General features: G+C 64.8%; 1 protein-coding gene across 4 annotated transcripts; it reads right to left on the reverse strand.

Moving 5' to 3' along the window:
- Nucleotides 1-4,388: 4,388 nt before the first annotated feature.
- Nucleotides 4,389-8,366, reverse strand: LOC123586417. 4 transcript variants are annotated; one of them, XM_045455645.1, is made up of 3 exons: nt 6,080-8,366; nt 5,054-5,548; nt 4,389-4,738 (listed from the first exon to the last, which is right to left on the reverse strand). In XM_045455645.1, the coding sequence occupies exon 1, from the start codon at nt 7,649-7,651 to the stop codon at nt 6,458-6,460; it is 1,194 nt and encodes a 397-aa protein (XP_045311601.1). In that variant the 5' UTR covers nt 7,652-8,366; the 3' UTR covers nt 4,389-4,738; nt 5,054-5,548; nt 6,080-6,457. The 4 variants fall into 4 exon arrangements, with proteins under 4 accessions (XP_045311601.1, XP_045311600.1, XP_045311599.1 ...); XM_045455644.1 differs by having other exon boundaries at nt 5,054-5,799; XM_045455643.1 differs by having other exon boundaries at nt 5,058-8,366.
- Nucleotides 8,367-12,471: the final 4,105 nt, after the last annotated feature.

The following is a 12,471-nucleotide window of genomic DNA, read 5'->3' on the forward strand; positions in this document are numbered from 1 at the left end:
TCACGTGCCCTCATCTTAGAGGGCAAACTCATCTTAGAGCAGAGGATAAACACCACTGTGACTCGCACACAAACCTGGAAGGCGCGAGCTTGGTGAATTTCTTCGGAGGCCATCGCCATTCTCTGGGGGTCCCTCAGACCGACCCCTCTGAGCAGGCTGTGCAGGCTGTCCCGGCTCTGCCTTAGGACACAGCCGCTTGGACGGCGCCTGCTGTCCCTGCAAGGAGAGACCTGCGTGTAGCCTCCGGTGCCCTTGGCAAGGCAGGTCCCAGCAGACGAGTCCTCTTCGTAAGTGACTGGCCCCGTCCGAGGACCCGCCCCGTCCGAGGACCCGCCCCGTCCGAGGACCCGCCTCCTCCGAGGACCCGCCCCCTCCGAGGACCAGACCAAGGCTGCTCCTGAGTCCTGGTAGGGAAGAGCCGCGTGGCCGGGGGAAACTGGGAACAGGTGTCCCATCTGCATGTCATAGGTGATGATGGCCGGGACGGAGGCCCTGCAAGGCTGTGGCCACTGGGAGAGGCCCATCTGAGCCTGGCAGGGACCACAAATGAGGCCGGCACAGCACAGACCCCAGAGCAAGCAGCCCCCCTCTGACAGCCTCAGGGAGGGGACGCCCCCCACGCAGGGGCCTGGGTCCCAGAGCCAGCAGCTTGTAGAGTCCCAGCAGGGTGCCTAGGAGGCAGGGACCACTTTGGCGGGGTGGGAGCACCCCCAGTGCAGGACCCACTCACACCCAAGCGTGGCCAGGCGCCCCAGCCCATCCCCCGTGCGATCCACAGTGCTGCTCAAGTTCATTCCAAAAGTCACGTGGGTGTGGGTGCTGCCTCAGCCTCCCCGGTCTGACGCGGCTCTGAGCGCTCAGGGTGAGGTCCCAGGGACGTTGGGGACGGCATACGGGCACCTGGCTTCAGAAGAACCTTCCTCGCTCAGGGGGTGCTCATCAGCAGTGTTGACAGGCTGCTTAGGGCGAAAGAGCCTCAGGGAAGGGCTGGCCTCCCCTGGGGACGTTTGTCAATGTTGTAATCATCCGCCCACAGGGTCTAGTGACTTTCTCAGCCTGAGTCCACGCCTCCGGCCAGGGAGGGGCGACGTCTGTCCAGGGCTGTAGAGACAGCTCCGGCCCACAGCCTCTGAACTCCACCCCGGACTTCACTCAACCCTCTGAGAGGGGGGCTCCCACCTTGGGGAAGAGGGGGCATCCCGGGGAGGGGTGAGGGAGACCAGTCCGCGGGACACACACTGTCCTCCCTTCCAGTGCAGCTGGGGAGAGGGCGGCACCGGGATGCTATGCCACCTCCAGCTGGGGAAGGGGCTCAGGGCAGCAAAATGTGCCGATGGGAGCTGTGGCCTCAATTCAGTGGCCGGCAATGGACCTTTCTATCTCTGCCTCTCTGTACCTGTGTCATTTCTTAACCAGCTTCCAAATTAGGAGATGAGTGTGGTTCACCATCACCTGGAGCCTCAGCACTCAGTCGACCCAGCCAGCCAGCTTGTCCTGGGTCCTGGGAGGTAGGTGACGTCTCTCCCCAGAGAGTGAGGGGCCCCCACTGCCCTGCACCCCATGTCAGCCCCAAGACCACTCTGTTTAGGACGGCTCGCTGTCTGCTGTGTTCCCTCTGGAAGCAATCCGGGACTCTGCATTGGAAGGATAACGGGGGGCCCTAGGAAGAAGGGGACCAGATGTGGCCCAAAGACGTCAGAGGCAGTGATCTCCATGGACCCACCACGGTAGCCGCAGCCACCAACGGCCTGGTGTATCTGCTCAACTTGAACCACGTCCTCAACATCCAGGGTCTGAGACTGTGGCTGACAGCCCAAGCCCGAACTATGTGGGCCGATGGTGGAGTCCAGGCTGGGGGACGGGAGCTCGTCCACCGCGGGGAGAGCCGTGGGCAGGGGCAGGCGCCGAGGGGGCAAAGCACAGGCCGTGATCCTAGACACGTGCCTGCCCAGTACCCCGGCGGGAACCCAGGTGCCTCCACACCCAATTGGATTCACTGATGAACTCAACATTAATTGTGCCCCTGCTGTGTGCCTGGTGCCATGATAAGTCACGGGGACTTGCACCGGTTTCTCATGGAGCATTTGTTTGTTTTAAGAGAGAGGGCGGGGTGGGGAGAGAGAGAAAGAGAGAGAGAGAGAGAGAGAGAGAGAGAGAGAGAGAATCCCAAGTAGGCTCCACGCTCGGCAGAGTCCGACACAGGGCTCGATCCCATAACCCTGGGATCATGACCTGAGCCGAAATCAACAGTCAGACGCTCCGCCGATTGAGCCACCAGGGGTCCCTCTGTTGGAGCTTTTGAAGCAAGGGAAACAGACTTCAGCCAGATGCTGCCACACGGAGGGAAGGTTCCTCCCCAGAACCGCTGGGTGGGTGAGCTGGCACACCTGCGCCACATTTGGTCCCAAAGCCACAGCTGACTCTCTGCCCCTCCGCCCTAGAGGCCCGTCTTCCTGTTCCCTCGCTGGCCCGGTGCCAAGTCAAGGTGGTGGTACTTGCCACGTGTAGGTAAGACCGGGCCCGTGTGGCCAGTAGCGTCTCAGCAGGCCCCTCCGTGCTCCGGACCCAGGACACACTCCCCGGCCCCGGCCAGCAGCAGCCACCACCCTCTACAGAATAGTAGCTCCTTTCTCCGCCTGCTGGCCTACTGGCACACAGAGCCCAAAGGAACCAGGTGGCGGTTTAGGAGCAGTGTGACCCCGCTGTCCCCCCGGAGGAAGCAAACCCCCCTGAACCAGCACCTCTGGACCTTCAGGGCAGGATGGGAGGCACAGAGTCACGGCTCCAAGGGGCCACGGGAGTGGTGACGAGTGGGCCATGCCTGCATCCACCCCGTCACGCCCAGACGCACACAGCCTGCCTGTACGCAGCGTGGTTATGGGTTCGAGACCTACAGCCGCCTCGGAGAACAGCACCCGGCCTCACCAGCTGATTCTAGAGGCGGTTCCAACCACCCTGGGGCCATGTCCGTGTGGAGGATGACAGGGTCCCACGTCTCCCGCCCGCTGCGTCGCCTCCTTTGCCATCGGGTGGCTCCTTGGTTTGAGGTCGTCTCCTGCAGAATCCTGCGTGGGCGAGTCTCCCTCTGAGCCCTGGAACGCTTGGAGGAAGAGAAGCCCGAGTGGTCTGCGTCCACTGGGATGGGTCGGAATGCACATTACACCCTGCCTCGGGGCAGCGCGCTCCCGCCCTCGGTCCCAGCGAGGCCCACAGGTCCCCCGTGGTCTGGGACCACGGAGCTCAATGCTGGTCCTCTGGACCAGGTGATAGCGCGGAAGCTCTGTTCAGACACCTCCCAATCCAGAAGGTGGAGATGGATGGACAACGGAGAACAGGGAACGGCGTGTGCGAAGGCCATGAGCACGTGTGGGGGGGGGGCCGAGCCCTGCTGGCCCACGAAGGCCTGGTTCAGGGCAACGAGGAGGCGCATCGGCTCCCTTGCCGACGGATTTTCTCGGCCGCGGGTCAGGGGCTGAGCGTCTTCCTCGTGCTGCCCTCTGCTCTCTGGAGCCACGTGAAGCCTCCTCCAGCCAGTAGAGCCTCAGAGCACAAGTGTGGAGTCTGCGGCCGCTGCTCCTCTCACGTCTTCCTGTGTCCCCCCCCCCCCCCCGCCCGCCCCAACCCTGCGCCCCCCCAGCCTCGGGCTCAGCTGCCAGCTCCCGCTTTCTCAGGGACGCAGTCTAAGGTGGGCAGGAGCCCGGGAAGGGATCCTGCGTCTGAGCCGCCATCACAGTGGCCCTCTTTTGGCCTCGGCTGAGATGGGGTTACCCCTGCCCAGCGGCCAGCCCTGGAGGTCACGGCCCACCTGCAGCCCCAGGCCCGCCCGACGAGGCCCAAGTCTCGGCCGTGTGCCCCAGCCCCGGCGGCACCCTCCCCGCCCTCCCTGGTCAGCACACCTCGGGTTTTTCTCCCGGAGCCGCACCCTCTCCGCCTTCGGGCTGCATGACCTCATCCCAGCTCCAGCGTGGCACGGAGGCCGGGCCACCATGATCGCGTCTCAGGTGCGCACGTGTGTCTGTCTCCTGGGGCGGCCGTGACGGAGGGCCACAAACCGGGAGCCTTGGGATTAGAACATGTCCCCTCCCGGTTCTGGAGGCCAGAGCCCAAAACGCAGGTGCTGCGGCCTGTGTGCTGGGCTCTGCCCGCGTCTCCCGGTGCTGGCGCATTGCCGCCAACCCTTGGCCCGGGGACGCATCACTTCATCTCCGCGTCTGTCACCACACTGCATCCTCCCCGCCTGTGTCTCTGCCTTCACGTGTCCTGTTCACATGTTCTCTTGTGGGGCACCAGTCACACGGGATTAGGGACCCTAATGACCTCATCTTTACTTGGTCACGTCACCTGCAAACACCCCACTTCCAAGTAAGGTCAGATTGACAGGTGCTGGGTTAGGATTTCCACACCTTTCTTGGAGACACAATTCAGCCCCGAACAGCAGGGGTCCCAGTGGCAGTCAGTGTGACCGTTTCTAGAATTTGTGGTCGAGGCAAGTAGGTTCCTTTCTTCCCATCATGACGAGGTGCACCGAGGGCCATCACCCGTGCCTCACAGAGCCTGAGAAGGCAGCCAAACGGCAGAAACGATAGCCACCAGAGCGGGAGGAAACAGCATGGCCCTCTCCGGTGGACTGGATCGAGCTGGTCCTGAAGGCTCACTTGCCTGGCGTCTCATGCACGGGAGCTGCCAACCTCCTTTTCTGCCCGAACTGCCTTCTCTGAGAGATTCTGTCACCTGCAGCCTGAAGGAACGGGCTTTGCTAGTCGTGGCCCCAGATGGAGTCGGGCAGGGGACGCAGAGGCCTCCCCTGCTCAGGAAAGGTGTGATAAACTCAGCCCAGGCCCGGGCAAGTGACTGTGCCTCCCGCCCCTGTGTCTCTTTCAAGTCGTCCGAGGTTGGGCCGAGGCGGTGGGCTGCCTGGACGGCCGGAAAAAGTTCCGGCTGGTGGTGGCCCTGGAATGACAGGCTGCAGTGGGCCGGCCCCACCCAGCTCTCAGGGGGGACGGTACCGGAAGTGAGGCCTGAGGCTGGCAAAGAGGTTCTGGGAGCTGCTCACCTACCAGGCGAGCCACGTGCTGGAGTTGTCGGCTCGCGAGCGGCCACCAGAAGGGGCATCTTCGGCTCACGGTGTCAGGTCAAGGCGACGGTCCCCATGAGGCACCGGCTGTCCCGGGCACACGAGTCCTGGCTGCTTCCGTCAGACAGGATGTAGGCTGTGCCGTGGCCCCCGCCCTGTGCCGAGACTTCAGTGCCGCCTGCCCGGCTCCGGTCCACCGCTCGCCAGACAGGAGGAGCAGGCCACTCGATGGCAGGGAGCACGGCTTCGGGAGCAGGGTCGTGTGAGCGGCTGGAATGCCACATGGCCACCTTGTGGCGGGGGGCGGGGGGGGGGGTGCTTGAGCACGACATGTTGTGACTTTTGGGCAGTGTGCCTTTCAATGTGCTCGGAAGGAGGAAGGCGGGTGGGCGTCAGGCAGCCTGGGATGGACGGAGGACATGTGTGTTTCCTCCTCGGCCTGGCCCAGCCAGCTCAGGAAAGACGTGCTCCCTTCTTGTAGGCAGTTGGAGTTGGGCTTTTGGTGACTGACAAAAGCCTAGGGTGTGCCCGTCCCTCCAGGGGACCGCGGGGGCCTCTGCCTGGGCCTGCCACCTTCTCCTCCAGCTCAGTGGGGGGGGGGGGGGGGGCAGCCTGGATCTCAGGTTCCCCCAGACTCTGGGCTCTTCTCTCACAGAGACACACGCACCGGTGACACAAAGGGTGACTCTTGTCACGTCTTCTCCCCTTCTTATTTTAACACACACCTGCTGCCAATCAAGGAGGAGATAAGTGGGGCTGTGCCCGGTTGGGCTCCCCTGGGAGACGACCCCGTCCCATAGCAGGCCCTTCCTCCTGGCACCTGGAGCCCCGCGGGGACGGGAGGCGGAACCTCAGGCCTTCGAGCTGCTGCCCCCCCCCCTCCCCGCGAGGCCTGGTCTCCCAGCCGCAGCTGAGGCCCCTCCCGAGGGCTCCCTCTTTCCCTCCTGACCCCCTCGGGCCATCTCAGCCTCCTCACCCCAGCAGACTTGCCGGCCCCCCCCAAACCTGGGAGCTGCTCCGGACTCCGGGCCGCATCAGGCCCTGTTGACGGCAGCTCCTCCACATGGGCTCCGACGACCGCGGCCCCACCGGGCTCACTGCCCCCGTCAGATGTGCCCCAGCGTGTACAGCATGTTCACCAGTTAGAGTCACCCCGACAAAGGCCGGGGAGTCGTTGCTGTGGGGCTCGGAGGGGCCAGTCTGGGCTGTGTCTGCAGACTTCATGCTGACTGCGTTCCTTCCGGAAGGCCCCGGTCTGGCTTCGTTGGCATTTACCCTCTGGCTCAGCCCGCCACCACCTGTGCCCTGGTGCCTGTGGCTGGAGGGGTAGAAGCCAGCACTGGCAGGACTGGTCCTGTCTTTGGCCTGGGTGGGGCAGGGGCACTAGGGCAGGTGGGGCCTCAGGAAGGGGTGCCCGGGGAGCACCAGCTCAAATGCGCAAGGAGAAAGGACATCTTGGAAGAGGACGTAGCCTGTGCCAGAACCCAGTGGCAGCCTTGAGGACAGGTCCTGAGAATGACGGTGCCCACAGCCGTGGTTTGCTACGAATTTCTGCCGTGTCGGCAGACTGGGATGTGATGCAGCTTGGAGGTCAGGGCTGGACTCTGTGTGGGAGGAAGGCCACCTGGCCAGCCCAGGCTGCCACCAGGGGGGTGAGGCCATCTCGGAGTCCCACCAGGTGGCTGTTACTGTCCCTGCCCAGGAGGAGCCGGGCTCAACCCCAGACCCTGGCCCCAAGTGCCCCTGGGAAGGGCCAGAGGCTGCCCTGAGTCGGCTCCAAGGCCTTTCCGGGCCCCTGGCCTCCCCATCCTCAGCCATGAGCCTTTGGCTAGCTCTGCGGAGGCACCCTCTCTTGGGCAGGAGGCAGATGCGTGAACAGGGTGTGAGGACCCAGAGCCCCCCCCCCCCCCGCCGCCCTCCAGGAGGTCTGAGAAGGAGTGGGGGGAGGGGAAGTGGCCCAGGGGCCAGATGGGGCAACCGGTCTGGAAACTCCCTGGGCGCTGAGAGGACAGCCTGGCCGCTGGGGGGGGCACGGGGGGTGCCACACAGCAGGCACTGTCCGGGCCTGAGGGTAGAGGATGAGATCAGAATGTGAAGGGCAGGGAGGCCGTGCTGCGGTGTGGGACGGGCGAGCCCCTCCACCCACAGTGCGTCTGCGGCCTGCCCCGGCCTGTCCGCCCGCCCACCCCACCCAACATTTTCCGATGGAAAGTTCCCAGGGTAGCGGCAGCACAGATTCCACGAAGAGGGTGTACCCGGGCAAGGGCAGGCCTGAGGGCTTACCGACGCGAGGTCTGGTGGGGGGGGTGGGGGGAGGGCCAGGCCGCTGAGGGGGCCCGTCGATGCCCCCAGCTCCCCCAAAGGCTGGGGTTCCCCTCCTTCGTGGGCACCCCTCCCCAGGCAAGGCGTGCTCCTGGGAGGGCAGGGGGCCAGCACGGTGGTGGACACGAAGCTTCCCTGGCTTGTCTGCTGGACACAGTGTCTACGCTTGGGGAGCGGCCATCGGATGGAGCTGCCACTCGAATGAGTGAATGGCCCATGGGGTGGCCCACCTGACCGCCGGACCGAAAAGCACATTGGAAAACCATGGGCTGGCAAGGACCTGGGAGCGTCCCCTCTGGGGGGGATTCGCCCCTGTTGCAACAGGCCTGGGAGAAAGGACTTCCAGGTTGGAGGGGCCGGTTTCCCCCGAACTGGATGGGGGAGGGTATGGCCAAGGTGTGGGGTTCCTGGAAGCAAGAGCCAGTCCAAGAGTGTCGGGAAGTCTCGGGTGGGGGGTGACCAGGCCCCAAGGGTGGGGCAGCTAGGGGAGGAGGGAGAGGCCGGCGAGGGCCCAGGATCGGGCTCAGGAGGGGTCTCCGTGGCCGCGGAGGAGGTGGTTTCCCCGAAGTGTGGGCCTTGCCCACACTTCTGCTGCCCCCCCCCCCCCAGGTCACACACAAGACAGGCTTGGTATCCGTCGGCAGTGGCTCCTGCTCAGCCCCACAGCTGTGCAGGTGGGCTGGATGGGGCCTGGTTGGGGGTGAGAGCCCTCCGCCCCTGCCACCACACAGGGAACCGAGCTAGGGTCAGAGGCTCCAGCCCTGCATCCCCTTTCTGCCACTTGTCCCCCACCCTCACGGCTGAGGCCCTGAGGCTGTTTTCTGGGCAACAGGGAGACGCGGCTCAGCAGGGAGGGCTGGGCCTGGCTCCAGGGCCTGGTGGAGCTGTGCCGAGAAGGCCAGCAGGTCCACGTGGACAAATGTGGCCGAAGTTCCAGGGCCTCCCACGCAGGCCACTAAGGGCAGGGACCAGCAGCGGGGACGCCCAGAGGGCAAGCCCACACCGTGAGCCCAGCCTTAGGCACAGAAGTATAGGGGTGCTGGGCAGGCCACGTGGTTCCCCCCAACCCCACTGCCAGCCCCTTGTGCCGTAGGCTGCCCCAGGCCCCGTCCACTAGGGGACACCGGTCTCCAGGCTGGGCTACCCGGTGGAGGGGAGGAGCCACGTCCTGGCCTGTCCAGGGGCCCCAGGGGCTGCTCCCACCAGGGATGTCCCTGAGCCGTGGAGGTGACAGAGTGACAAGATCATGGAGACGGTAGCAACGGAGGCCATGAAGGTGGGGTCCTGCTGACCGGGAAGGCGGCCAGTCTTAGCGTTGGGGGGGTCATGTTGGGGCTCCCCCAGTGGGGCTGAAATGTGTCCTGCTCGCAGGTGCCCCCGGGGACCCTGGACAACCCGGCAGCTGGCTGGATGGTGTGGAGGGGCTGCAGGCCTTGCAGGGAGCCCTGACCCCCAACACCATGGTGGCTGCCGCCCAGCTTCAGGGGGGCAGGAGATACAGGGCGTGGGGGGCAGGGTCAGGTGGGGGCCACTCAGCCCAGGCCGAGCCACCAGCTCCTGGTGATGGTCGGCACACCCTCCCCCAGGTGGCAGGGAGTGCCCGCAGCTCAGGCTCGGAGGCCCCCTGGGGAGGGGCAGTGGCGGGAGGGCTAGGAGGAAGGCCAGCCTGTGCCCCAAGCCCCCAGGCCCGGCAGCTGCACTGGCACCTGTGGGGAGGGCAAAGGGGGCACTGCCGGGTGAGCTGAGGCTGCAAGAGGAGGGAGCCCAGGGCAGCGCCAGGCCCCGTGGGATGGCCCGGCACAGCGGGCAGAGGCCAAGCGAGGCCGTAGGGGCGGGGACAGTGCAAACACAGGAAGGCCATGCCGACCACCGTCTTGTCCCCAGGTGGGGGCTCCTGGAGCCGCTCGACCTGGCTGTCTGTGGAGCCTGCCCGGCGCAGCTGTCCCTCCTCAAGCAGCTCCCAGACAGCTGGGGCCTGAGGGCCCAAGGGTCGGTGCAGCGCCCACAGGTACGGCCCAGGGCCCGGGGCAGGGGCTGGGGGCTGCCCAGAGCTCGGTGTGCGAGCGCTCACAGGGAGTGTGCGAGGGGGCCGCCGGAGGCTGGAGGTGCTGCTTGAGCCTGGGCGCCGAGTGGAACGGGCAGGGCTGGGCCCACAAGCTGACCCGTCAGCCGCGGCGTCCTCGATGCTCCGTAGCTGGGTGCTCCCAGAAAAGCCCCTCCCCCAGTTCCTCCTCCTACTGCCTCCGGGAATTGTCTTCATGCTGACGTCCTAACCTCCAGTCCAAGGTCCTTCCAGGTGCCCACGTCCCTGGCCCCGTCACCGCCTCCGGCGCGAGCTGCAGAGGACCAGGCTGACTGGGGAGGGCGCTGCGTGAAGCCTCGCCCCTGTAAGCCTGGCAGGCCAGCTGGAGCCGGAGGGGGCAGCCTCCAAACACCATGAGCTCAAGACGCAAGAGCGGGCGTGGTGCCCTCGATGGCTGCCCCCCGGCGGGCCGGGAGGGCCGAAGGGGTGGTCTCTACCTGCCCTATCCCCTCTGGCTATGGCGGAGGGACGGTGGGGTGACCCGGAGGCTTTCTGCTGCATGGGGGCTGCCTGGGATGACGCTGCTCTCCTCCCCCAGAGGACCGCCCGGCTGGAGCTGCTAATACAGCAGGCGGAGGCCCCTGGCCGGGCAGTGGCACACCCGGGGTCTTTTCAAGAACCATACCTCCTACTGGGTATCCCAGGCTCTGCAGGGGCTGCTGTAGAGATGGCACATGGCCAGGCCCAGCGGGTGGGCTGGTGGGGGTGGGGGCAGGTGTGCAGGGAGCCAGGCCGAGCTCTCAGATGGTCCTCTCTCTCCTGAGCTGTGTTCCAGGTAGAGGTGAAGCCTCTGGGTGGGGGTGGGGGGCACTGGTCAGAGCCTCAGGAGCAGGACACGGGGCTGGAGGGCACATGGGGCCAGCTGAGCAGACCTGGCGGGGCTATGGCCTGAGAACAGCCGGGCCTCAGCCCTGCAGTTACCTTAGAAGTCTGGGTGGGGGGGGGGCTGGGGAACAGCCCACTGCAGGGTGCCCGGGAGGAGAGAAGTGACCCCAGAGCAGCTGGACGACCTGGGGGCTCCGTGCTGGGGCCCTGCCTGCCCTCGGAAGAGACCCGCCCCCTCGAGAGAAGAAAAGCCAGGGCAGGCACCGTGACCAGAGGCTTTTCGTGGCGATTTCCAGACTCGGCTCTCGTCTCGTGTGCAGCCTCAGGTCCCCACGCCAAGTTCAGCCCGCTTTCCCAGCAGGGGTCAGGGCTGGAGCTTCGGCAGGCCCTGCGGCCAGCCTCCAGAGGTACGAAGGCCGGGGAAAATGGCTCTGGAGACGCCACTGTTGAGACGCCACTGTTGAGACGTCCTGGGAGTGGGGTCAGGGAGGGTGCACCTTCCACCCCTTCTTAACAAGCAGAACTCCCAGCTAAGACCTCGGTATTGCTATTGTTGACTCCTGTTTATGCAATAACTCGAAGGGAAACATATTTGGAGCAAGATGCAAAGAAATTTAATTCTGAAGTACAGGTCAGGCATCTTGCCTAGTTTAATCCACCCTCAATGCCCAGCCTGGGAGTCACCAGATGGGTCCACCCTGGCCACACCTTCCCCTCGCCCCCTTCATCTGTCCTGTAGCACAGGGGCAGCAGGGCCTCAAGGAGCGGCTTCCAGGTCTCCCCCTGTGCCGAAGTCCCAGACCCCGTCTTCACTTGCTCTGCCAGGTTTGGTTCTCACAACTGGGGACTATCTCCGTTTGCGCAGGCTGAGTGGTTTAAGCAACAGAAATGAAAAACGAGGGGCGCCAGGGTGGCTCAGTCGGTTAAGCATCCGACTTCAGCTCGGGTCACAATCTCGTCATCCATGGGTTCAAGCCCTGCATCAGGCTGTGTGCTGACGGCTCAGAGCCTGGAGCCTGCTTTGGATTCTGTGTCTCCCTCTCTCTCTGCCCCTCCCCCACTTGCTCTCTCTGTCTCTGTCTCTCTCTCTCTCTCTCTCTCTCTCTCTCTGTCTTTCTCTCAAAAATAAATAAGCATTAAAACAATTTAAAAAAAAAAAAAAGAAGAAAGGAAAAACAAATTGACTCACAGTTCTGGAGTCTGGAAGCCCACGGTCCAGCCATGGGCAGGGTTGATTCCTTTTGAAGGGTACAAGGGAAGGGTCTGCTCCAGGCCCCCTGCCTTGGTTTGCAGGTGGTATCTTCCCTCTGTGCATCTGTCCAAAATCCCCTTTTCGTGAGGACAGCAATCGGGACTTCAGGAGGCCCCATCTTAACTGATTACACCTGCAACAACCTTCGATATGAGGGCATGTTCTCAGGAGCTCAGGGGTCAAGACTTCCTATATGAGTATGGGGGAGGGACACAATGCCACCCCTAACAAGGCATAACCCTGTCAGCTCACCCCAGCGCTGAGCGTCCGGCACGACAGCCTGTCTGGGCAGAGGCTCCCCTCCCCGCCCCACCCCCGGCTATGTCCTGAGGCTCACAGCCGCCCGGGCTAAGCCAGGCCATGGCCCAGTCCTCCGGCTGCACTGCCTGGGCCCGCCTGGGCCGTGAGTCCTTGCCGACGGAGGGAGCAGCATGAGGCACGGGGTGGGGGGCCCAGGATATGGGGGTACTGAGGGGGTAAGAGGCAGCAGCGCCTCTTGGAGGCAGGCATGTCATGAGGCCCCTCTAATGACAGGGGTTCCCGTGGGAGCCGCGGGGACACAGCTTCTTTCTGCCCCTTTGCTGGAGGGGCCCAGCCCTGCAAGGAGGGGCTGCCTTCGTGGGTACCAACCCCCGGGCCTGCCGCTGGAGCCACTGGGCTGCCGCAGAGACGTCAGCCGGCCGCTCCGCTCCCTGCCCACCTCTGCCACACTGCCACGCTAGGCTGCGCCTCCTGGAGGAGACAGGGCCGCTCTCTGAGGGCCACTCTGTGGACGAGCTGCCTTACTGACCCATAGTCTGAGTCGGGCCGAGCCCTATAGGCCCTGAGTGGGGCCTGTAGCCGAACGCTGCAGCCCACGCGGCCACCTCCTAGACCAGGCCAGGGTCAGCACGGTAACATGGCCCTGGGACCCCC

Source organism: Leopardus geoffroyi, chromosome C3 (assembly GCF_018350155.1).
Source record: "Leopardus geoffroyi isolate Oge1 chromosome C3, O.geoffroyi_Oge1_pat1.0, whole genome shotgun sequence".
NCBI classification, from domain to species: Eukaryota; Metazoa; Chordata; class Mammalia; order Carnivora; family Felidae; genus Leopardus; species Leopardus geoffroyi.